This window comes from Solanum pennellii, chromosome 3 (assembly GCF_001406875.1).
Source record: "Solanum pennellii chromosome 3, SPENNV200".
Lineage (NCBI taxonomy): Eukaryota > Viridiplantae > Streptophyta > Magnoliopsida > Solanales > Solanaceae > Solanum > Solanum pennellii.
The window spans coordinates 18749416-18776252 of NC_028639.1; the positions used below are offsets into that span (position 1 = coordinate 18749416).

At 38.9% G+C, this 26837-nt stretch overlaps 1 protein-coding gene across 1 annotated transcript in view; it reads right to left on the bottom strand.

The window, feature by feature from the left end:
* Positions 1-26837, bottom strand: part of LOC107014979 (small G protein signaling modulator 1-like) — a 49812-nt gene that overhangs the window by 16776 nt on the left and 6199 nt on the right. The window contains exon 4 of the mRNA XM_015215119.2: positions 19467-19570. Within this exon, the coding sequence (XP_015070605.1) occupies positions 19467-19570 (104 nt within the window). The remainder of the gene's footprint in view (positions 1-19466; positions 19571-26837) is intronic.

Genomic DNA, 26837 nt, shown 5'->3' on the forward strand with positions numbered 1-26837 from the left:
GAGAGATTATTTTTTAGAGAAAAAAAAAAGAAAATTGGTTGGAGTTGATTGTCTGAAAAAATAGAAAACTCTATATTGGAGAGTAAAATAGAGTGTAGGATTGGAGATGCCCTTATGTGGTATTTTTAGAGACTACACCATTCTTGTATGCACCTCTCATTTCTACAAGTCAAGAAAAGTAAGATGAATGGTTAGTCTATCAGGTTACTCGTTTTCTACCAGAAAAATCAGATGACGTTGTTCTTTCGTTTCTTAATACTTTTATTGAGCACTTATCCACTATTGTGCCTTCAATAGTTATTTTATTTGCGCTAGCAAAAGTGCCAATTGTTCAAGTTTACTCAAAGAGAAGAGATACCAATGATAGATGTCTTGCACCAATTCCTTTGTCATCAAATTTTCCTCCGCCTGATACTTCAAAAAACACTAACCTCCAAATTGCTTTTCGTAAAGGTACATGTACTTGCAAATCCACATATTCAATTACTAAATATGTTTCCTATAACCGCTTACCCTCCACATCTAGATCTTTGATTGCTTCTATAGACTCCATCTTTGTACCTAAAGCAGCGAAGGAGGCTTTGAGTCATTCTAGATGGTCTAATGCAACGCTTGAGGAAATACATGCCATAGAGAAAAACCACTTGTGGGATTCGATGGATATACCCAAAGGGAAAAAATTAGTGACATGTAAGTTGGTCTTTTTCGGTTAAAGTTGATCCAGATGGTTTTTTGGCAAGACCAGTGATTATTCCTCACAATCTCTACTTGTGATGCAATGAAATCATGAAAATTAGGATCTCAAGACGCAGCAACACCTATAATGCAAGGAATAACAAACTTACATCATGATATCGTCTTTTTAGTTATTCTAATTTACCAAAGGGTATGCTCGGACTTATGGAATGGATTATTTCGGCACCTTCTCCCAGATTGCCAAACTCTATTTTGTCTGCTTGTTCATTCTCCAGCTACTTTTGAGGATTGGCCTTTACATTAATTAGATATCAGGAATGCATTCCTTCATGGTGATTTTCAAGAGAAACTGTATATGGAGTAGCCACCCAATTTTGTTGCTCGAGGGGAAGTATGGCTTGAACAGAGCCCTCGAGCTTGGTTTGGCAAGTTCGGTGAGATGGTTCACGATTTGGACTGAAAATGAGAATATGTGATCATTCAATCTACCAACAGCTTGCACTATCCTCCTTGTTGTATATGTTGATGACATTGTCATCACAGGAAAACATTATGCATGAATCTTTTCCCTTTAAGTCTTTCCTGCATACGAGTTTACATACGAAGGACTTCGTCCAATTGAAATGCTTTTGTAGAAGCCAATCAAAGCAAGAATGGAGTTCTTCTACCTTTGAGAAAGTATATTCTTGACCTACTTGCAAAAATTAGAAAATTGGAAGCAAAACTTGGCAATACTCTAATGATTCCCGATGTGCATCTTATAAAAGATGATGGTGATTTCCTAAGATGATCCAAAAAGATAAATAAGGTTAGTTAGGAAGTTAAACTACCTCACTATGACTCATTTAGACATTGCCTTTGTTGTAAGTGTTGTCAGACAATTCATGTGTGCACCTACAGTTAAACATTAGTCAACCAACTTTGAAACAAATTCTATGTTACTTAAAAGGCGCTCCTAGACTTGGCATACTGTATAACAATCACAGACATACTTGAGTGTTTTACAGATGTTGATTAAACTAAATCTACAATTAATGAAAAATCTACGGTAGGCTATTTAGTCTTTGTTGGAGGAAACATAAAATCATAGAGGAGTAAGAAGCATAGTGATGTATCTTGATCCAGTGTTCGAATACAAATACAGAGCTATGTCACACTCTATGTATGAGATTATGTGGATATATCATCTTTTAACTGAAATTGGATTGAAACATGAAACACCAGCAGAACTCCGGTGTGATAATCATGTTGCTCTTCATATTGCCTCAAATTCGGGGTATCATGAAAGAACTAAACATATTGAGGTTTCTTGTCATTTCATTCGTGAGAAGATCGTAGAAAACTTGATTTCCATTGGCTACGAGAAGACAAGAGAGCAACTAGTTGATTTGTTCACAAAGGCATTCAATGAAAACTTAACTATCTGTGTAACAAGCTTAGCATGACTAATATCAATGCTCCACCTTGAGTGGTGTATTACAAAAGATTATAGGATATGTAAAGATATTCTCTTACCTTATATAGTTAGCTAAATCATAGGAGAGATGTGTAAGATGTTTACTTACCTTATGATAGAACCTCTACCAATTGTATATATATACATGTACTTGTGACATTGTTCAATACAAGTTATTCCATTCCATGTTTTAATTACACAACCCATGCTCACTTTAACACACAGAGCTCCAACTTTAACTAATACCTGCTTTTAATTATCGGAATTCGGAAGTAGTAGCAATGAAATTATGTGAAGAAAGGGAATCATGATTGTTGTCAAGAAGAATTATTAAGGTTTGCCCAAATTTTCTTACCATATTTGGATTTACCTTTTATTGAAGATAGGGAATAGAGTTCATCATAATTAATTTTTTACTTTTCCCAAAAGAAAAATATAAATAGCTTTGATATTTGGGTTACCCTCTTTCGTAGTACAAAAGGCTTTGGATTTTATAAATTGAAGATTCTTCATAAGAACACAATAGCATCCGCAATGTAATCCTTTAGAGTTAAAAAGTCTTGTTTAGGAAGAGATTTTTCTCTTGATAGTTTCAATGCTTTCTTTTATATCATTAGTTTTCTCATAAGTAGATTGGTCAAATCATATTAAGCATCAAACACTAGTTTAATATACTTCGCTTTTGATTTTGACTATCATCGCTTAAGTTTTGCAACTGTTAATTTTCTGCATGACTCCATGTTATATTGATCACATCAAAAGATATAAGCAAAAAGATTGTCATTCCTCAAAATAGAGAACTGTAGAAGCGCAGTATAACCATAGTTATGATTGATATGGAAGGAAGATCAAGAGCATTCCGCTCAGTATTATCAAAGGCACGCTTTAAGCTCGCTTAAGCCCTGCAGCGAGGCTCAAAACATGTTGTGAGCGTTTTGCCTCGCTTTATCTGCGCTTCAATGTCGTCGTCAAGTATCTAAGGCAAGCTTTTCCTTGCTAATGAGCCTCTTATGAAAAAGTGACACTAAACAATTGATATTTCACTTTATCATAGTTTTTTTTTTCAATTTTTCTCGCCATATATTTGTCATTCATGTTATAATTATTAGTTTTGAATTAAATATATATATTTGTATTTTGTTCTCCCTTTGCACCTTTTTCAGTTAAGCCTACACTTTATTTGTGTTTTACGCTTAAAGCCCCCACGGACCTTAGAGCTTTTTTGTGCTTTTTGCCTTTGACAACACATTTCCGCTAGCATCAATATGGATCACTAAACAACGAGGAAATCGTCTTTGCTCAGACAACAACATGGGAGTTGTCCTAATAGTAGAGAATGTGAACACAAATTTACATCCCCAAATGCTTTTCAGGAAGGAGGGAGGAGAACCAATTATTAATCACTTACCTGTTCAACATGTCATAATCTTGGGCTTCCAATAAGTAGTTATAACTACCAGGTAGAAGCAACAACCCAGATTAGATGTAGATTAATGAGATTAGAGGGTGGTGATGCAGCTACGCCATCACAATGCCAAACCAACATAATTCATGTTGATTTAACCAACTCTACATAGGAAAGAGAAGCTGAACGGATAATTGGTATCTTTCTCACCTCTTCTCTCTTTCCTCAGATCTCTCCTTTCTTCTTCCTTCCTAATCCCACTCATTCTTCTTCTGCAGAGTAAGGACTCAATGTATAGAAACTTCCAAACTTTCGATTCATTTTCTATTGTAATAACTTGTAATTCCTTCAATTAAGTTGATCAAAAAAAATTACTAAAAAGCTCCACTGGTTTATTAAAACTCAGTTCGATAATTGTTGAATCGAGGTAAGGTTCTAACAATTGATATCAGAGCCAAATTTCGCTCAACTTGTGAAGGTGAAAATGGTTGAAGGGACCTGGATGAAGCTATTAGATGATAAGTTGCTGCATCATGACGAAATTTTGGGAGATCTCACTACAACTTGTAGGGAACTCAACGAAACTCAAGCAGGAATCAGAGGAACCTTGGAGCTTATTTTGGAACAACTCTAGACAGAGCTCCTGAAGGTGCTTTTCCAATTAAAGATGGGTTGCTACGAAATCCCATACAGGAAGCTATGGCCAGATTGCCAATTCCACCTCCTAAATGGGAATTACCAAGCTACGAAGGGAATGAACCTAAGGTATGGTTGCGTAAATGTGAAAAGTACTTTAACATATACAAAACTGCTGATAATCAAAACGTAGAGGGAGTTGCACTCTATTTGAATGGACTTGCCGAGACATGGTATAATTCACTTGTTTTGGATAGAGAAGTAGTTACTTAGGCTGAATTTAAGGAGGAACTCTGCGTGAGATTTGGGGAATCAGGTTGAACATCCAGTTGAGGAATTTAATAAGCTATCTCAAATAGGGATGGTAGATGAATTCCTTGGCAAGTTTGAAGACTTGAAAGCCCAAAATGATAATATGGAATCCAACCTTGAATAATGCTCATTTCATGTCAAGTTTTATTGGGGGCTTTGAAGGAGGAAATTAAGTTTGGGATTAAAATGTTTTAGCCAGTAACATTCAGAAAGGCTATGGAGCAGGCTAACTACATGAGAAAGCAATAGAAGCAGCTCAAAAGAAGAACAGGATGACAACTAAAACTTTTCCTCTCAGGTGGAAGGGTCTAGCTCTACAAAAAATGCTATGGGAAGCAATCCAATTCCTACTTTTTCTAGTGGTTCAAATTACTCCAAACCTACTACTGTGAACAACCCTCGACCAACACTTTTATGTTAACCCCAAAAGTGTATGAATACAGAAAGAGCAACAACTTATGTTCCAAGTGCGGAGAGAAGTACTAACAAGGACACAATTGTAAGGTTAATCAGTTGAATTGCATGAGGGGTGAAGAAAAGGCCATACTGCCAAATGAAATAAAGGCACCTGAACCACCAGATCTTATCATTGAAGGAGAGATACAACAGGAGGTTATGGAGGCCATATGTTTAAGTATCTTGTCTGATAGTAGCGTAGGAGTAACTGATGGGCATTATGTGAAGTGCCATACTAGTTGCTTTTGTTTTAGTTGGACAATAATCAACTTAGGAGGATGTGATCTAGTGTTAGGAATTGATTGGATGAAGACAAATAATCCTACCAAGTTCGATCATGAGAAAGTGTGTGACAAATGATAGAAACAACAAAATTATTCTACATGTTATTCCAGGCAAGAGTAGTTGGAGTATGATCAGTGGTAGTGACATGGGCAGGCTAATCCGGAAAGGTCAAACATTGATGGCTCATCTAGTCATGCCAGGAGTAGAGTCCTACAATGATCAGGTGGATGCCACTATACAAGAAGTGTCGAATCAGTACCAGTCTGTGTTTGTTGTGCCAAAGTCTTTACCACCAGTGAGACAACTCGACCATGCTATTAACTTAAAGCCTAGAGCCTCACTAGTTAGTCTAAGACCTTATAGATACAATCACTACCAAAAGAGGGATTAGAAAAGCAATTTCGGAGATGCTTACAAATGGGATTATTAGTCATAGTCAATCCCTCTTTTCCTCACCAGCGCTATTGGTTAAGAAAAAGGATGGCACTTGGAGGTTTTGTGTAGACTATAGAGGGTTGAATGAGATTACAGTGAAGGATAAGTACCCAATTCCGATTGTTGATGACCTTTTAGATGAGTTACATGGAGCAATGGTATTTTCTAAAATTGATCTCAGGGCAGGTTATCATCAAATCAGAATGAAGGCTGAAGATGTGTACAAAACAACATTCAGGACTCACATTGGGCATTATGAATTTAAGGTTATTGCCCTTCGGGCTTACCAATGCCCCTGCCACCTTTCAGGCCCTAATGAATCGGGTCTTTCAATTGTACCTCAGGAAGTTTGTTTTGGTGTTATTTGATGATATCCACATTTATATTAAATCATTGTCAGAGCATGTAAAGCATTTACTGTTGGTGCCCAACACTTTATTATTCAATCATTGTATGCAAAAAGGTCCAAGTGGTCTTTTGGAGAAGAACCACTTGAGTGAAGAAGGCAGCTACATGCCATCAGTGTAGCAGTTCAATTGCGGGTCCAAGAGATTGCAACCAGCTATGAAGGTGATCCTATGGCTGTGGAGCTCATTACACAGTTGACCGTGGATACTAATAGTCCTAACCTGTGGCAGTTTCACAAGTATTGAGAAGGAAGAGGAAGATTTATGTGCGCTCAAATAGACCTCTTAGGCATCAGTTAATCCAGACCTTCCATGCTTCTAACTTAGGAAGGCGCTCTTGCCAACTTGGAACTTTCAAAAGGTTGTATCTACTATTCTATTGGCCTACAATGAAACAAATGGTGGTGCAGTTTACATCTGAATGTGAGGTTTTTCATAGCAACAAGGATAAGAATGTTCCCTATCCAAGTTTTCTGCAACCCGTGCCCATTCCTTTTTTTTATGAAGTAAGAAGAATGTCATTAACAAAGCATCAAGCAGATGCACAGATTACAAAAGAAAGAAATATCAGCTCCCAAAAAGGCAAAAAAGCTATCTAAACAGCTAAAAATAGAGATCTATAAAGCTGATAAATTCTAGGTAAGAATTGACACTAAGTACGGGAGAGAGATTAACCCAACCAAAAAGAGTAATCAAACATCTTCTTTTAACGGTAGAGATGGGAGTTGGGGTGCCATCAAAACATCTTTTGTTCATCTCCGTCCATAAGCACCACAAAATACAGGCTGGAACCAAAGACCAAATCCGCTTGATGGACTTCCCAACTTTCCAAGAACTCCAACACACAAAGGCCTCTCTCAATGACCTTGGCATGACCCAAGTGAGTCCAAAAAGTGAGAACATGTTCCATTTGCCTGTTGCAACTGTGCAATGAAGGTACAAGTGATTATAGATTCTGAGTTGCACAAGCACATGTAGCATCTGCTGATTATTTGGAATTTCCTCCTCATGAGATTATTCTGAGTCAAGCAAGAATCTTTTAGAGTAATCCAACTGAAACAAACAACTTCAGGTGGCAACTTAGTTCTCTAGATTAATTTCCATGGCCATTGATCAATTAAGGTCTTCTTGGAGCTTTGTTGAAGGTAGCATGCTTTAATCCGTCCCTGCTATGTCTCCAGATAAGTTTGTCCCCGCGTGTTGATTGCACTAGTCTGAATGGTGGCCATAAGGCTAAAAACCTCTTCCGACTCCCAGTCATTAAGATTTCTCCTTCGGATCAGATTCCACACATTGTCTTCCCTGTACTGCAAGATGGTTGAGTCTGGATGAGATGCAACCAGGAAAATGTTTGGAAAAACATTCATTTGAGGAGTGTCTCCTAGCGAAATCTTTCCAAAACTGAATATTTCCCCATTTCCCACCATAAGTGAAGCATCACTGAAGAATATTTCCTACAGTTTCCTTATATCTCTCCAGACCACCGTACCATAAGAGGTACTAACTTTGTTAGAGCACCAATGACTGTCACTACCATACTTTGTTTGGATCACTTCCTTCCACAAGCCAGCCGCCTCTTGATTGTATCTCCAGTGCCACTTCAATAGCATACACTTGTTATGTAAGGCCAAGTCTTTTATCCCCAATCCTCCATATTGTTTTGGCAAAGTGACTTTAACCCATTTAACAAGGTGAATTTTGTGGTCCTTGTTGCCTTCCCAATACACTATTTCACCTGCTGGAATGAGTAAGGACATAAAATAGGTGGGAATGTTGTCCAATACACTATTGATGAGTGTTAATCTTCCCCCTAGAGAGAGGTATTGTTGTTGCCAGAGGCTAACCTTCTCTCAGACTTTTCCACAATCACATTCCAAACTTGAGATGATCTATTCATGGCACCCAAAGGCATACCCAAGTATGTGGTGGGAAAGGAGCCAATAGGGTAACACATGATATCTGCCATATCTTCCAGATCATGGACCTCTTTACAGGGTATATAGTTCTCTTGGACATGTTGATGTGGAGACCTGACAATGCTTCAAAGAGCATAAGGGTGAGTCTACGATATTGCACTTGAGATTTCTTAAAAACCAAGGTGTCATCAGCAAATAAAAGATGTGAGATCGAGACTGGTGGACCATAACCATTGCCCACCTCAAAGCCTTCTATCCATTAAAGTTGTTTAGCCTTCTCCAACATCCTACTCAAACCCTCCATAGCCAGAATAAAAAGGAAGGGTGATAAGGGGTCCCTTTGACTGATGCCTCTACCGGGAGAGAAGAAACCCATAGGACTTCTATTTACTAGTACAGAATACTGTATGGTGGAGAAGCTATACCTGATCCACCTAATCCATCTCTCTCCAAATCCAATTTGCCTTTGGATTGAAACAAGGACGGACCAACTCAATTTATCAAACGCCCTCTCAATATCAAGTTTAAAAAGCAGACCTGGAGTACCACTTTTCTGCTTCCAATCTAGTACTTCATTGGCAATAAGTGTTGCATCAAGACGATTTGCCTTCCCCGAACAAAAGCATTCTGAAAACCAGAGACTAGATTCCCGATCATCTTCTTTATCCTTTTTGAGAGCACTTTGGCCAAAATTTTGTACACACAACCAATAAGACTGATAGGCCTAAAATCCTTAAGTTCTATCGTACCTTTCTTTTTAGGGACAAGTGCAATAAAAGAGGCATTAAAAGATTTCACCATGTGGCAATTGTTGTGGAGTGATTGAGCGCACCTAAAATATCTTCCTTGATAATTCCCAGCACTTCTGATAAAACCCCATAGAGAAGCCATTTGGCACTGGACTTTTGTCTGGGGCACATGAGTTGATTGCATTCAATATTTCTTCTTCTTCAAAGGTTTGCTCCAAAGCAGTCTTCTCTTCAAAGCTCAAACTACCCAGACCCTCAAAAGAAGTAGTAGGCCTCCATGATTCGTTTTCAGAGTATAACTCTTGGTAGAAGTCAAGAATTACCTCTTTCACCTGCTCTTTTCCTTCAATGAGGTCATTTCCTACCTGCAATCTGTCAATGTGGTTGTATCTCCAGTGGGAGTTGGCTATTCTTTGAAAGTAATTTGTGTTCCTATCCCCCTCTTTTAACCATAGACACCGCGATTTTTGTCTCACAGAGGTTTCCTTTGCCTTTGCTAATTGTTGAATCTCTAGTTGTAATTGTAAAATTTTGTTCTTTTCGACTTGAGACCGGACTCTCCCTTCAGTTTTTTGCTGCTTTTTGTTCTGTTAGCAGAAGATCATCTATGGTTTTACTGATTCTAGAATTTAGATTACCAAAGACCTCCTTGTTCCAGGTAACAAGGTATTTCTTCAAAAATTTTAATTTCTGGGAGAGTATAAAGTCTGGAGAGCCATTTACTATATAACATTGCCACTATTTTTCGACCATATCATGGAAACCTTCATGTTGCAACCACATGTTCTCGAATTTGAAGTAGGAAGGATCAGAAGTCCAATCACCACTCTATAGGCTAGTCCAATCACCACACTATAGGGCTAAGGGACTGTGGTCGGAGACAACTCTTGGTAGGGCCACCTGCTTCAGAACTCCAAAGAATTCATTCCATTAAGTGGAAATTAAGAACCTATCAATTCTGGAAGCCTGTAGAAATTCCTCTCCCCTTGTTCATGTATAAGTTGCACCATGTAAGGGGAGATCAATAAGACCCATGTCTTGAATAAATATAGAGAAGTCCTTCATGTCCTAGGATCTCCTTATACAATTGTGCCTCTCATGTTCATATCTACATACATTAAATTCACCACCTATGGCTCAACATCCATCCCAAATGCCTCCGATAGCAGCCAACTCATCCCATAGGTCACACCTTTCTGGAGTTGAGTGAGGTCCATATACCCTAGAGAAACAGAATCCGATTCCACCTGAAAACCCTCCCACATGGCCGAAAGAGTATGTTGCCCTTGGTAAGAGTCTAAGCATTTCCACCGTCTTTTGTCCCACAAAATAATAATGCCACCCCTCGTACCACTTGCTTTCAATCCAACCCATTCGACCTATCTTGATCCCCAAATATGCCTTGCAATTGCCACAGAACAACACTTTGTTTTTGTTTCATGTTAACACAAGATATCATGTTTCCATTTTTTAACAAGTAGCTTGATGGTGTTTCTTTTGCTTATATCATTAAGCCCCCTTATATTTCAACTGATAATTTTTGCTTTCATTCCGAGAAAGCCTTGTGGAACCTGCCTCTGCTTGACCCTTCTCCATTCTCATAATTAATTGTGCACTGCAACTTCTTGGCCACAATCTCACCCTTTTCCTTTGATATTTTCTTCTGTTGCTCTTTCCCCTTTGATTTCTGCAACTGTAACTTCCTCTTTTGTTCCATTCACAGTATCATATCGAAGATTTCGTGCTCAAACCCCACTGAATTGACCCCAAAGGCTTTACAGGCTTTGGTCATCACTATCTTGGTCCAATGAGAGGTTTTGATAACTGTCGGGTGTGAAATAACATGTTCCTCCAAGTTGTCACCGGACCAGGGTAGTGACAAAGTGTCACTACTAATTGTGGAAGAGAAACCTGAATCTTGAGAACACCCAATAGAGAAATCAGAGAGAGAAGAGATAGAGGTCGCAAGCATTCGGCTTTGTCGTTTGCATCTCCCTCGCACTCCTCAAGGGAATCAGTGTGCGTTTGGGAAGCCAACAATGGCTTTTGAGACAACTTAGCATTCGACTGTTGTTTAGAAAGCTTTTGTGTCTCTGCCACTGTAGATTGGGCTTGGGCTGGCCTAATAGCCTTCCACTCCTTTAATATATCCTTCTTTTTATTGAGATGCAAGTTCCCCCCTTTTTTTTGAAACTGGTAACTTTAGTCTATATATCCACAGGTATACAACAACAAAAGTGTAGTTCCCCTTCAAAAGTTTTACAACTTACAGAATAAAATAGTCTTAGTCTAAACTGCTACCTATAACTAGCACATCAAAGATATCTTTTGTCCTAGTTAATATATCTTGTTCACACCAAAAATAGAAAAGAGCTAAGCATTCCATCTTGATCTTGATCTTCTATAAGCTATTCTAGCTATTCTGCCAATTTTCAAAACTCCTGTTGTTTCTCTATTTCCAGATTGTCCACCAAATACATGTCGGGACAAGTTTCTATCTCTTCTCTTTGTCAGAAGCATTGCCATCTCCATTCCAGCTACTCAGGATACCTTTAATGCTCCCTGGTTTCACCCATCTTATCCCCTTTAGACAGATGAAATTCCCCATAATTATTCAGTCCATGTACAATGCAAAAAAAGATGGTTAATTGTCTCAGCATGTTCTCCACATAAAGTACATCTCGAAGCCAACTGATAGCCTCTTTTCTATAGATTTTCATGAGTCAAAACTGCTACTTTTGTTAATAGCCACATGAAGCAGTTTACTCTGTAAGGTACTTTTGGTTTCCAGATGATCTTCCATGGTCATTCCATCTCCTGTCCAGCATTCTTGTTGAGTTCCTTATACACTGAACTTACTGAGAATTGACCTTTGGTATCATTCTGCCAACTAATAATTCCTTTTCAATGAGGTTGCTGAAAGAGTCTACTGAATCTAGAGCCAACTGAATTTCTTCCACTTTGTCAATCTCCCAATCCTGAAGGTTCTTCCTTAAGAACAAATTTCATCCTTGTCCAGTCCACATTGTAGCCACAGTGGCTTGTTGATGTTGGCATAAAGTGAACAATTCAGGATGCAACTGTTTCATAGGGACAGACCCATTCCACTTATCCTCCCAGAAGGATGTTTTTGACCCATCTCCCACTTCTACCTTGGTTCTTTGATATAGCACTAGCTATAAATTTCTACACCCGACGTCGTCTGACCGTGTATGCTATCAAAGGGCGATGACGGCATGCCACGTCCGACGTCGTCCAACCGTGTGTGCTACCCAAGGGACATGCGGTCATGCCACGCCCGATGTCGTTCGACCATATGTGCAGTCCAAGGGAGATGATGGCATGCCACGCCCGAGTCTAAGGGCGATGATGGCATGCCACTCCCGATGTCGTCAAACCGTGTGTATTGTCCAAGGGCGATGATGGCATGTCATGCCCGACACCGTTCGACCGTGTGTGCTGCCTTTGGGAGATGATGGCATGCCATGCCCGACGTAGTACGATCTTGTGTGTTGTCCAAGGGTGATGATGGCATGCGACGATCGACGTTGGTCGACCCTATGTGTTGCCCAAGGACCATGCGGTCATGCCACGCCCGACGTCATCTAACCTCCCCTCCACACAGTGCATTTATATGGAGTACTTATCATTTTAGTCATCCACTTATCTTCCATGCCATATTTTGCTATGATGACCTCTTTCCAGAGCATGTTATCTTCATTTGCAAACTTCCACAACCACATCATTAGGCTCTGGTTTTGTTTCCTCAGATTTCTTATGCCTAGGCCTCCTGTGTTTTTACTCACCATCAGTTCTTTCCATTTAACAAGATGAAACTTCTTATCTTCATTGCGTTGCCACAAGAAATTTCTTCTAAGAGCATCAATGTTATTAGATACACTAGCAGGCATAGGGAAGACTGACATCATATAAGAGGGTAATGTATCCATCACACTGTTAATTAAAGTCAATCTTCCTCCCAAGGACAAGTACTTACTCTTCCAGCTAGTGAGTCTCTTTTCACATTTCTCCAATACCCCATTCCATATGCCTTTGAACTTGCTTTTAGCTCCCAAAGGCATACCTAGGTAAGTAGTTGGAGCTCCCCAACCTTGCCTCCTAGTGTTCTGGTCAAAACTTCTGTATTAAGCACACTAATGATAGGAATCAGGATAGATGAAGCTTTTCCCCCGAGTTAATGTGGAGGCCAGAGACAGCTTCAAAAATGACAAAAATAACCCTCAAAACTAGTATTTGTTTTGTCTCAGTTCCACAAAATACCAATATGTCATCTGCACATTGTAGAAGAGTTACCTCCAATCTAGAAAGTTCTCCTGCTTGGAGCCCCTTGATCCACCCTTTTCCTCTTGCTGTATTGATGAGGTTGCTCATTCCTTCCATGGCTAAGATGAATAAAAATGGGAAAGAGGATCCCCTGTCTCAGGCCTCGCTTGGAAGGGAAAAAGCCAGTATACTCTATTCACAAGTATATAGAACCTAACAGTGCCAATACAATGTTTTATCCATCTTATCCACCTGGCCCCAAAACCCATACTTTCCAACATCTGTATAAGAAAGTCCCAATTTAAGAAGTCATAAGCTTTTTGTATGTCCAGCTTGCATACAATTCCTGGCTTATTGCTCCTTTGTCTGGTCTCTATGCATTCATTAGCTATCAAAACGACATCCATAATTTGTCTGCCCTTGATAAAAGCCATCTGATGTCTATCAACCAGGCTATGTATCACACTCTTGAGTCTCTCTGCTAGAAGCTTTGCAATGATCTTGTATACTCCCCCGATAAGACTAATGGGCCTGAAGTCTTTTAGTTCCTCAGCATCTACCTTCTTTGGGATCAAGACTACAAATGTTGCATTCAAGCTCTTCTCAAAAAATACATTTCTCATGAAAGTTTTGAATAGCTCCAACCAGATTTGAGTTGATGACATCCCAACATTGCTTGAAAAATTCCATTGGATAACCATCTGGGCTAGGAGCTTTATCCCCAGCACATGCCTTAATGCTTTCTAGGATCTCTTGTGGTTCAAAAGGAGCCTCTAGCATGGACCTATTCTCTGCATTAATTTTGGGGCAGTTCACCATTTCTAATTGGGGTCTCCACCTCTCCGCGTACAAGTTCTCATAGAAGTCCACTATTTCCTTCATCGCCCTCTTTCGAGCCTGTTGTTACTGACTTGTCTGCTGGATTGTTGGTTTGATCATTCGAAATTTCTTTCTCCCCTTCAAAATCTCCATCTCTGCACTTGCAGTGTTAAGATGAGAGATATTGGCTTGAATTTATGTTTCCATCGTTATATCCTCCTTCTACGTTATTTTAATTGTCTCCTGGATTGTAAAATTATTTAGGCTTAAGTTTAGGCCAAAATTTTCTTTTACGCTGCCTGCAACAGCCCATAATGGCCCTTTCCCCTTCATTAAACCTCCATGTACCCTTTTATTTGAATTTTCCTTACTTCCTGCTGCACCCACGTGACTAGTCTCGCCAAATGTAGAGTCTTTCATCAAAATAGGTCTCTGCTTCTGATTACCCACTGGTTTAGAGGCCCCGACCTCTGTCTTCTCCTTCTCTACTCTGAAAGTGACTGGAGCTTCCACCCATATCGGGATTGTGAACACCATGCCTCCACCGGCCACCTCTATCTCTGGCGGAATCAACTTCCCGTCTCCTTTCACCTTGATTCTTGCACAATGCAAATGGTTTACAGAGACGTTCCCTCCTCTGTCTTGATGTAGCCACCGCACTGCTCTCCGATCTGTTCGAGGATGTTCTGTGACCACAGACACAGTGGTAGCCCTAGAATTCTTATCCACACCCAATCTCTGGTGATTTCTTCTGGCATGCATTCTGTGGTTGGATTCCACCATTCGAGTGACAAGTTCATCTTCTTCCAGCTCCAAGTTGCATTAAGTACGTGTTCCGCAATTTTCTTGGAAGGGAGCTCGAAAAGGAACATTCCATCATTCATGGCAAAAACATTGGGACTGCCAGCTACCTTCCATGTGTTGCGTGCCCATCTTTTAACTTCATTTAGGATTGGGGTTTCGGTTTCCTGTGACGAGATTTGAAATCTTCCCACCAGGCATCTGCTCCAAGAAATCCTTTTCCGACAGTGCTGTCTCCTGTAATGCTTATGTAGCTCTTGTTGTCTGTAAATGCGCCTTCTTTGATGCCTCTGTTGCCCATCTGTTTGTGTTACAGACCTCTTTGAAGGATCTTGTTATCTTGCTTGTTGCTGCTGTTTGGGGTTGTTCTGCCTCCTTTGTTGTATATATGAATTTTGCTATTTTGTGGGCAATATTGCTCCATCTTCCTTTGTGATAGCATTCGGTGTAATAATTATGGACTTTTTCTGTCCTTGAAGTGCAATGAAGCTAATGTATCTTCCATTTTCATTGTACTTGAGAGTACAAAAGAGCTCTGAAAAATGGTCCCTTGTCTTCCATCTTCTGACCTCTTTCCCCTGTGTTTTTGAAGCTTCAATAAAAACTGATACCAACCATTTTAGATTTTTGTGACCGACTGTAACTCTCCTCATTAATTTCCTGCTGCGTTCAAACCACTCATACCATGTTTCTGCTCCTAAATGGCATTTAGTGATCTCATATGATTTGAATCCAACATTTTAGTAAATGTTGTTTTCCCCTAGTGCATCAACTCCGGCCATCTCCCGGAGAAGGCCCCCAGAAAGGAAAGAAATCAAGAGCTGACTGAAGGCAGGCTAAGAAAAAGTTTTCCTCGATCTTAGTGCCTGAGAGTCCTTTCAACAGATCAAGTTCCCCTTTTTCCTCCTTGAATAATAAAGATGGTCCGAAGACTTCTGCTGCAACTGGGCCTTCGCTTTTAGTTGGCCTAAAGTTGCCTTAGAACTTTTAGGCCCAACCCTAGGGTCCTCAGCTGATTTTAGATTTGGATCAATAGGCTGCTCATTCTTCAAAACATAAGTTTGGTCAGAAGTCTTCTGCTGCAACTGGGCCTTTGCTTTAAGTTCGCCAAGGTTGTCTTTTTGGGCCCAACCCTAGGGGCATCAGCAGATTTTAAATTTGAATTGATAGACTGCTCAGTTTTCGAGACACAAACTTGTTTGGACCGTCGATTAAAACCTTGTTCCTCAGAATCACTGGCAACTGAGATTTTCGAGAAGGCATTGGCAATAATGGATATTTCATAAATTTTGCCGCCTACTCTCAAATCAATTTTGTGTGGAGGTTCTCGTTCTATTGCTGGAATACAAATCCGAGCTCAGAGAATATGATTTCTCTTCTTTGTGTCCTCATCTGCACCAATATAACCACCACAACAATCCCCGATAAATTTCAGAGACTTTTCCGACCATGTGTGAAGCGGGATGCCAAAAGCCCTAATCCACCTCTGATTTGCTACTAACCTTCTTTAGAGTTATCTGTACCAGAAACTGGAGCCCACCACTCAAGTGATAATCTTCTCGCATTCCAAAACCATTCCCCCATTATTATCCTCTCCGCTTCTTGCCTAAATGGAAACTCGAACATCATCTGATTATGTGTGAGCTGTAAGACGGGCAACCCTGTCGTTATCTTCCACCTTTTCAGGAACCACTGATGGATGACTGTTGGATTTGGACTCGAGCTGAAAGGGTCAATGAAGGTTCCAACTAAGCAACACTGCAAGTATTCCTGTCGATTCTCCAATTCAGAATGAGACAGAGCTCATAACCGGCCATTTCTGGATATTTGCAGCATCCGTGAAAGATTTCCCTGGGGTGACAAACTTCCGGAGAGCTGGGTTAACTGGCTCACCCAGAGATCTTATAATTTTGTCGGCTAAATCACTCCACCCAACATTGTAATCCATCTCCGGGATGATAATAGCTGATTTTCTTTGGTCCCTAGATGTTTCTACTCGAAGAAATCTCCCATAAGAGTTGAAGTTCTGATAAACTCTGAATAGATCCCCCTCCTTAAGCCTACCTCATCTTCTATGAAGGTCCCCAGCACCTTTGGGAGCTAATCTCATAACACTGCATACCCATCTTAAAATGAGTTCGTCGATCTTAATCTTACTGGCAAACCGACTACTGAACTCCTTGAACAAGAACCACCTAAAAGAACCTTCACTGATATCATTTATTTCAAAAGACTTATCACTGGAAATGAAAAAGCACACCCTGTCACCCATACTAAGAGATCGTATGTTTAAAATTCCACCGCAAAGTAAATAATTTTGTCCCCCATGGTAAAAAAGAAGCTAGTTTCGGTAGAAGTTGCCGGAAAAAGATCAAACAAAGTAAGCGAGACAGCCTAGGACAGGTTCCCCTTGGGAGCTGTGCCTGGGAGCATTACAGCTTTTCTGCTTTTACTATGCCACAATCAATCAACCCGTGCCCATTCCTAATCAATCATGGAGACACATAAGTTTGGATTGTATTGAAGGTTTGCCTAAATCCTCAAGCAAGGATGTTATTTTTGTAGTGGTTTATAGGCTAACTAAAGGTGCTCATTTAATAGCTCTATCCCACCCTTTCACAACTCTACAAGTCGCAACTAAATTCTGGAAGAGAGTACACACACTTAATGGTGCACCTAAGTCCATTATCTCTGATAGAGATAAGATATTTTTGAGTAACTTTTGGCAAGCTCTCTTCAAATTGAATGGCACTCAACTCCTATATAGTTCTTCCTATCATCCTCAAACACATGGGCAAACTGAGAAGGTAAATCGGTGTAAAGAAAATTACTTGAGGTGCATGACTATTCACAGACCTCATCAGTGGAGCAGTGGTTGCACCTAGCTCCGTGGTGGTACAACATTTACTACCACACAAGCTTGCAATGCACCCCTTTTGAAGCTCAGTATGGGCACTCACCTCCTCAACTATCTATGGGACCAATGATGGATACTGTGGTGCCTGTTGCTGAAGATTTGATCATAAGGAAGCAACATATGCAACAAATTATTAAGGAAAATTTGTTGAAAGCTCAAGAAAGAATGAAGTAATATGCTGATCTACATAGGTGAGAAAGGGAGTCTCAACCTGGTGAGATGGTATACCTCAAGCTTCAACCTCACCATTTGTTCTCAACTGTTCTACAAAGAAATGTGAAGCTCAGCTCCAAATACTATGGACCTATACAAGATTCTAGAAAGGGTTGCACCTGTAGCCTATAAGTTAGATCTTCACCCTACTTCTAAGTACATCCAGTGTTCCATGTATCTTTTCTCAAAAAGAAGAAGGGACTCAAGAGGTGGTTCAATCCATTCTACCAGTTACTGGGAGGATTGTCAGCTTTTTGGTTAGACCAGTGGCTATTCTTCAGCGGCAGATAGTCATGCTGAACAATAGAGCCAATGTGAAATTGCTCATACAGTGGTCAAATCTACCTCATGAAGATGCTACATGGGAGGATTATCATTTCATTAAGGCCATGTTTCCTGATTTTGTTATTAATCCTTGAGGACAAGGCTGCTTTGCAGGGGAGGGAATTGCCATGACCTTGGGCTTACACTAAGTAGTTATAACTACCGGGTAGAAGCAACTGCCCAAATTAGACGTAGATTAATGAGATTAGAGGGTGAAGATGCAGCCACGTCATCAATGTGCAAAACCAGCACAGGCCACGTTTATTTAACCAACTCTACAGAGGAAAGAGAAGCTGAACGGATAATTGGTATTCTCTCAGATCTCTTTCTTCTTCTTCGTTTCTAATCTCACTCATTCTTCTTCTGCAGATTAAGGACTCGTCTATTGAAAGTTCCAAACTTTAGATTCATCGTCCATTGTTCTAAGTTGTAATTCCTTCAATTCAGTTGATTAATAGAAAATTGTCCCAAAAAACTCTACTGTTTGATCAAATCTTAGTTTGATAATTGTTGAATTGAGGTCAGGTTCTGACACAGCACATAGGCTACGGTGCATAATTTGAAATATGTGTCAAGTCAAATTGATTATTCATAAACCACGAGAAAATATAGGCTATATGGTGCATGATGTTAAATTTGTTTAAAGTCAAACGAGTTATGTCAGCCATCAGAGATTTGATGCTAGGGTGATATTTTAGGAGGAGATGAAAACAGCATAGGATGCAGAAATATGTGTCAAGTCAAATTGATTATTCATAAACCATGAGAGAATATAGGCTATATGGTGCATGATGTGGAATTGGTTTAAAGTCGAACGAGTTATGTCAGCCATCGGAGCTTTGACGCTAGGGTGATATTTAGGAGGAGATGAAAACGGCATAAGATGCAGTCTCTTGGGCACTTATGTAAACAATAAGGAAAGAAAGGTAAAGAAGAGCAGCTTAAAAAGGAAGAAGACACCTTTGTAGGATTATTAATGAAACACAAAAGAATTAATAATAGATGTATATTTTTAGAGCATATACGCAATCCCGAAAACTTGATTCTCTTTCTAGAGAATCATATTATTTTCAGCATATAGAGTTCCCAACTGCATCAGTAAATAGGCAATTTCATCAAAGTAAATTTGCTTGTCAATTTCCTTGCATGCTTACAATAAAAAACAAATAAACCGGAAAAAAAAAGGAGGGGGGGGGGGGGGAAACAGAAGAGGCGACTTCAACATAGACCCAGACTGTTAATCAAGATGTTTAACCAAAATGGATAATAGGACAGAAAACATGAAGCTGCCTCACATTGACCAAATTGAGTAGAAAATTTTCAATATAATGTCGCAGTAACTGGAAAGCAAATACCTTCTAGCAGTCCTCAACTGCTTTCGGTACTCAGCGGAGCTTCCCAAAGCATAACAGCCCAAGAGAAATTCCCAAACTTCTGGTCTTATAGCTGGATCTACACCCTACCATGCAAGAAAAAAATTAATGTTATAGCGGAGATACACTCATAACTCAGAAGTTTCACGCATATTAAATTTTAATATTACATACTTCTCTTTTAGCAAATTAAACTCTTTTAAAGAAACAACGTTAAAGAACCTTGGAGCAGAAGTTGAGAAAAGTGTGATTTGCAAGTTAAACTCAATGCCAACGTATGTTGTACTCTGTCAAATTCTTTCATCATCTCACTACTTCTCCAAGTATTCCAAAAGCTTCCCAAGAGGCTATTTCAGCTATGTTTTTTGGGAGGATGGTGATATGGTTTATGCCTCTCCTGTTTAGTATCAACAGAGAGTTCAAGTAGGCATTTGGACATGAATAGAGTGATATTTGAAAACAGGTAGTATTTGAAGTTGAAGTTGAAAAACAGTATTTTGAAAGTAGAAATTGTGTTTGGAACATGCATTTCACTTGAAAAAAGGTTGAAGTTTTGTGAGTCGAAAATAAAGATCCTCAAAAACTAACAAATCATTCTAATATATAATTAAACAATGTTCTGAAAACATTTTTCGGAAAAAAGGAAAAAAGAAGTTCATGTTCAATCTCTTTTCTTCTTTTCTTAATAGGTTTGTCCCTGAATTGCACTCACTATTCTATTTGTACTTCCTTTATTGTGGACTTTCGAGCGAGGAAAAAAAGGAGGGAATTACGTGTGATGACATACGAAGCTTAGGGTAAGCAAACCATACCATTCACCTTAGAGCCCTGACTAGGAGTCTGTGGACATCCATTTACATCATTTCTTTGAAAAGCTCTCGACTTTATTTCCCACTTCACGGGAGAACCGGGAAACGTTATCCTCAAGAAAGGGATATTTGAATGGAACTTTCATGTCTCAAATTTGTGATGGAACATTACACATATATATCATGTTGGTGTCTAGATCAATTTGTTCGAACCTCGACTAATCAACCATGCAGCATGTTCAGTGCATAAACATATTTTCCAAGGACTGGAACAGATTTGCTCAGACCCGTTGTAGTTGGGATTCGGATCTGGATCTCTAGGTTGTTACTCCCATGCCTCCAACACAATGCCATCCTCCGGTTGACAACTCAACATTTATAAAACAAAGTGTTGGATTTATCATCCCTGTATGTCTCCTCGCCCCAACTTTCACCCCCCGGGAACGTTTTAAGAGAATAGTAATGTTCTGACAAAGTTAAGATGAGCTTTTTTTTTTTATATTCGCTTACTTTTAGAGGTAGGAATGCTGAGGGAAACAAGTCTTGATGTTGTTTCTCTGAATGCTTCACATTGCCACTTTGAAAGACAACAACAATAGTCCATAGACTAATACATACGCAGACACTTAAAGTTGGGCCTCAACTGGCAAATAAGCACTCTAATTTTGAGAATGCACATCTAGACACCTCAACTTCGTATCAACTTGCAACTAAACACTCCCATCATGCCCTCACTATGTCTTGTGGACACCCGACGCCGACGTGGCACATAAATTCCATATGTATCGAGATGATCACTTTGTTAGTTGGAGTTTCCAACTGACACGCAATAAACAAGTTGAGTTCTCTAGATATGCATACTCAAAGTGGGAGTGCTTGCTTTCCAGGCCAAGTTTGAGTGTCTATTTACATGTTATCCCAGATATACATTACATGGATTCATCTGTTGCTCCCTCTTTACAACTGACATTGCCACCTCCAGTTTCTCTGGTACCTAAAATGTTTTGTTTCAAACTTATCTACTTTGCAGCAATATTCCATGTGTTGAACTTTTCGGTTGGAATAATCTAATATTTCTTTTGGTAATATCTTCCACATCTTATTTCTTTTTAGAGGAAAAATTCAAACTGCAGCATGGTATTGTTGCATAAATTTATGGAAAACATGGTTGAAGCCAAAAGTGACTTTCTAAGTGGATAAGTATTATACATATTCTAGTTAAGCACAAATTAGTCATCTACACTTATTTGTTCTCTATTTTTCCCTTGTTATTTTCAATCTTATTTGTTATTTCACATTTCAGTAAATTTTGAACTAATTACCTATGCCATATATATTTTATATTATATGTAATATTTAATTTTTTTCATATTAGTTGCTATACTTTCTACATTGTTTTCTTCTACTTTGTACTTGGATTTGCTACACTCGAGTCAAGGGTCTTTCGAAAATAGTCTCTCTACCTCCACGAAGTAATGATAGGGTCGACCTACACTTTACCCTCCCCATACCCCACTTGTGGATTTCAATGGGTAAGTTGTTGTGGTAATCTTCAATTTTTCACCTATCTCCTTTGAATATAATTTAAGTTATATCCTATTATAAAGGAGAAAGGCATAGATTTCCTTCTGAACTTGTCACGAAAAGTCAAATACACGCTTGAACTATCATGGTGATCTATTCCACACCTTCACTACTTAAAAGTGTATTCAATACCAACCTGAGATGTGTAACAACACTCTCACAGTATGTGGTGTATTACACTCGCCGCCAAGTCAGCACTATGCTAGCGTCTTGTAAGAATTTGTAATTTTTAAAATCCTTTTTGTTTTCTTTCTTTATTCATAAATTTTCTTTTATCAACTATATTTTACATTAATTAGTTCTAATTAATTATTAAAATTCTCTAATAATTATATCTTCTTCATCACTAAACCCCATTCACTCCCATCCCTCATCACACCAGAAAAATCATGTTCGGCCACTTTTTTTCTATGTTGTTATTTTATTATTAAGTGAATGAAATATAACAACAATATACCCCATGTAATTCCACAATTGGGGTCTGGGGAGGTAAATTACACAAAGACCTTACCCCTAATGCGGGAGGTAAAGAGATTGTTTTCAGTAAACTCTTGAATCAAGAAAAGTCATACCATGTCGGGAAAAAGAGTTAACAAGAGTGAAGAAGTCATGGCAAAATATTATAGAGAGTATGTCAAAGCATTCTGGAAAAAAATGTAACTACAACAAAATACTATAATGCAAGAAAAAAATCGAGTAATAATAGTCATCGAAGAACAAGAAACTGCCAGAAAACGAGTAATAATTGGTGTCCCTCCACAATCTCCTATCTAAGGTCATGTCATTGGTAAACTAAAACAACACCATGTTCTATTAATTACCTATGCCTAATACTTTTTCATCCTACCTCTACCTCTCCTGGAACCATCCATAGTCAACCTCGCACACCTTTGCTCTGGAGCACCCATACATCTCCTTTTCTCACACAACAAAAATAATTATAAATATAACTATTTTTTTATGCATATTAATATTTTAGAGTTTTGTCATCCATTAATGTAACATTTTTAGTTGAATTGTCATTTGAAATTCGTTTAAAGTATAATAGACATCATTAAGAATTTGTTATAAAGAAATTATTCTCTCTCATTCTCAATTGTGTAAACAAAATTGAGTTTTGGTTATCATTATAAAAAATATATATAGATACGAACATATTGTTCTAATTAAGAGCCCGTTTGGATTGGCTTAAAAAACAACTTTTAAGTCAAAAATAAAAAGTCAAACTAAAATGACTTCTAAGTCAAAAAAATTAAAAGTAGGGGGAGCCCTACTTTTGGTTTTTGACTTATTTTAAGTCATTTTAAACTTATTTTTAAGTCTTTTGTTACCTTACCAAACACTTTCCAACTTATTTTAAATAATTTTTGACTTATTTAAATTATTTTTTATATTTGCCAAACACTTTCAGAAGTCAAAAACTGACTTAAAAGTAGATTTAACCAACTTTTAAGCCAATCCAAACACCCTCTAAATCTTCTATTGCTCAATTATTTTGTTATCCAAACATCTTATATCCTCAAAAACTATTTTTCATGTTTTACCCCATAAATAAGACTTATCAGTGTTATAGGTAAGCCATAGATTAAAAAAGAGGAAAGTGCCATAATATTTAACAAGTATAAAAAGCACAAAATGTTGATAATTTAGATGGTAACATAGATATTTAAAATGTTCAATTGAGATAAGAGGAAAGGATGTGAATTATTCAAAGTCGGGGAAGTATTTAATTTTCAAAAGCAAAGTTGAACGAGGGAAATGATTTTCACCCGTTTAGAGATAATCTTTTAAGGGTTTAACCTACTCTTGTATTTTCAAATGGACTTCTAGTACTTTAAGAGTTTCATTTTCTTTTTTTTATGACCGTGGTGTTGGACTAGTTTTCACACAGCTTGACTAGTACTTTACGAGTTCTAACTTATTCAGAACATCGTCTACCTAGGTTATGTACGATTTTTTAGGAAGACTTCAATAGTATGTGGAATAGGACAGTTAATTACATTAGGTAAGTGACAAGAAAGGTGGTGAGGGTCACATGAGTTCATCCTCGGGGGTGTCGAGGGGATTGGTGGTGGAATGGGGACGTCCAAGGTAAAGTGGAAGCAAAGAAGGTGTGTATGTGAAGTTGATTGAGAGTAAGGACAAGTAGGAAAAGCAAAAGAATTGACAAAAGTATAAGATAGAGAAGGCAAGAATCGTTGTAACGATGGCAAAAACAACTTTTGAACGCCTACACGTAGAACTAGAGGACAAAGGCGGGAATAAGAAGTTGTACAAACCAATTGTTATTAAAAGAGAGCGCCTTTCTCCTTTGGCGACAAAGGGAGGCGGTGAGGCCTCGCCGCCTATTTCTAGCGAGGCGAGGCGACCTCTGAAAGGCGTACCATGGCAACCAAAAGGCGAATGGCGATGTGGCGTGGAGTCGCAATAGGCGTTGCCTTTTTGTTTTGTTTTTTTTAGTATGATTTAAAAATTAAAAGCCAAAATTACGGTTTTTTTGGGTATTTTTGAAACTCGCCTCAGGTTAAGCGTCGCACTGCTGCTCCACTTCTCAGATTTCGCAAGTCGCGACCCCGGGAGACTTACGCGACCTTCGCGAATCGCGACACTGCTGCTCAGGTACGACTTACATGACTACTGCTCAGGTACGACCCCTGGAGACTTATGCGAATCTCTTCTTCTCATCTAGTTCTTATCTTCTTTTCTTCTTATTCTCTGTTTTTCAGCAGTACGACTATCCTCTGTTTTTAGTGGTAGACTGAACTGAGTGCTTTGTTCTTTTGTTATATTGTAGTGCTCTGCTGCTCACAGCCTATATTTTTTTAAAAAAATCTTCTATAATTATCACCAAAAAACAAACTCATCAAGTAACAACAGATGAGGTGGGATTTACAACCCCATTGGGCATCTTGATAACCAAAAACACAAAAAAGAACTTTACAATTGTCCTATGAAGTCCACTATACTTACTACCTCCCCCACCATATCCTGTTTACACCAAAAATACAGCAAACTCAGACTCTTCATCTTGATCTTCTGAATGCTGCTAGCTTGCCCGTCATGGGATCTTTCATTCCTTTCCGTCCAAAGTGTTCACCAGATGCAAGCTGGAATATATATCCACCAGTCCTCTTTTGATCTGCTTCTTTTGCTCATTCCTTCCTAGTGTTTCAGCAAGTCTAAAGAAGTTTTTGGCAGTACCCAGCTAACTCCAAGTATACATAAGAACAGGTGGCACAGATTTACAGCTGTTTTGCAATGGAGGAATAAGTGGCTGTTAATTTCTGCCTCTTTCTCACACATATAACACCTTGAGCAAATCTGTATAGGATTTCACTGTGAAACTCCCTTTGTTGTGCAGCTTCCATATTGGACTGTCAGATCCTTCTGTGACACCTGGGAATGAGTTCAGCACCTGCAACAGCCCTGCTACTCTACTAATCTCCCCGTCATTTAGAGCCCTTCTGAAAATCAGGCCCCATCCTTGAGGACTGTGCCACTGTAGCCATCTGTTGTAGACTTAAAATAAATAGATCCGGGAATAAGGTTTTCAAGTCCCTATCCCCTATCCAAATCTCATTCCAAAAATCAGTTTTAACCCCATCTCCAATTTTGAATGATATATTAGAGGCGAAAGAAGGCCATAGTCTTCTGATAGTTTTCCAAACAGAGCACCCAACAACACCTGTCACTTCATCAGTGATCCAATTATTTTGAAGATCATATTTACTTGAGATGAATCTTCTCCATAATGCCAAATGTTCAATGCAGAACATCCAAAGCCGCTTTGTCAACAAACGAACATTCTGTACTTTCAAATTTTTTATCCCCATACCCCCTTGTATTTTGTTGAGGGTCACCTCCTCCCATTTGACTAGGTTGTACCCAAGCTTCTCTTTGTTCCCCTGCCACAAGAAGACTCTCCTTAGTTTGTTGATTTTCTTCTCTATGTTTCCTGGGATTGGCAATAGGCTCATCATGTAAGTTGGGAGGCCATCCATTACTGACTTTATGAGAGTTAATCTGCCTCCCATGGATAGGTATTGCCTCTTCCATCTTGTCAGCTTTCTCTCACTTCTTTCCAACACTGCACTCCATACTTCCACTCCTTTATTTTTTGCACCAAGAGGCATTCCAAGATATTTAGTTGGTAAGGAATGCATTTGGCATCCTAGGTTCTCAGCAATATCTGCATATCGGTAACTTGGTTAACATGGTACAAGCAACTCGTATGCCAGTTAACATGTAAACCTGAGATGCCCTCGAAAATGGTTAGGATGGCCCTCAAATGCCTGATTTGCATTACTTCAGCTTCACAGAAAACCAAGGAATCATCTGCATAAAACAGATGTTCGATTTCCATAGTATTTCCCCTGTTAGCAATTGCAGGGAAGCCTTTTATCCACCCATTCTCACTTGCTCTTCTATCATAGAATTGAGGCCTTCCATTGCTAAGATGAATAGGAAGGGTGATAACCGATCACCTTGCCTTAGACCTCTTTGTGATTGGAAGAAACCTTCTGGACTACCATTGATGATAAGAGAGAATTTCACGGTAGATATACGAGTTTTGATCCAGTTTGTCCATTTGTTCCCAAAACCCATGTCTCTCAGAATTTTTAGAAGGATTGACCAGTTGACATGGTCATATGCCTTTTCAATATCAAGTTTACATAGGACTCCAACTAGCTTCTGCTTCACCCTACTAAATTCAGCTTTATACTAATTATTAATATAGTATTTATTTGTCCATAAATAGTGAATTTAATGGCGTCGGATGCTAACAAAAAGAGGGACATTGGATTGAATTGAAATATTTGCTAATATATGTTATTGTCATTAAGATTTTGGATATTTATATATGCAATTCAATTTTTTAATTTTTTGTATTAATTGGCGCCTTATTCAAAGGCGAGCGCCACCTCGTGGTGAGGCAGGCCCTTGTCACCTTTTTTCTTCT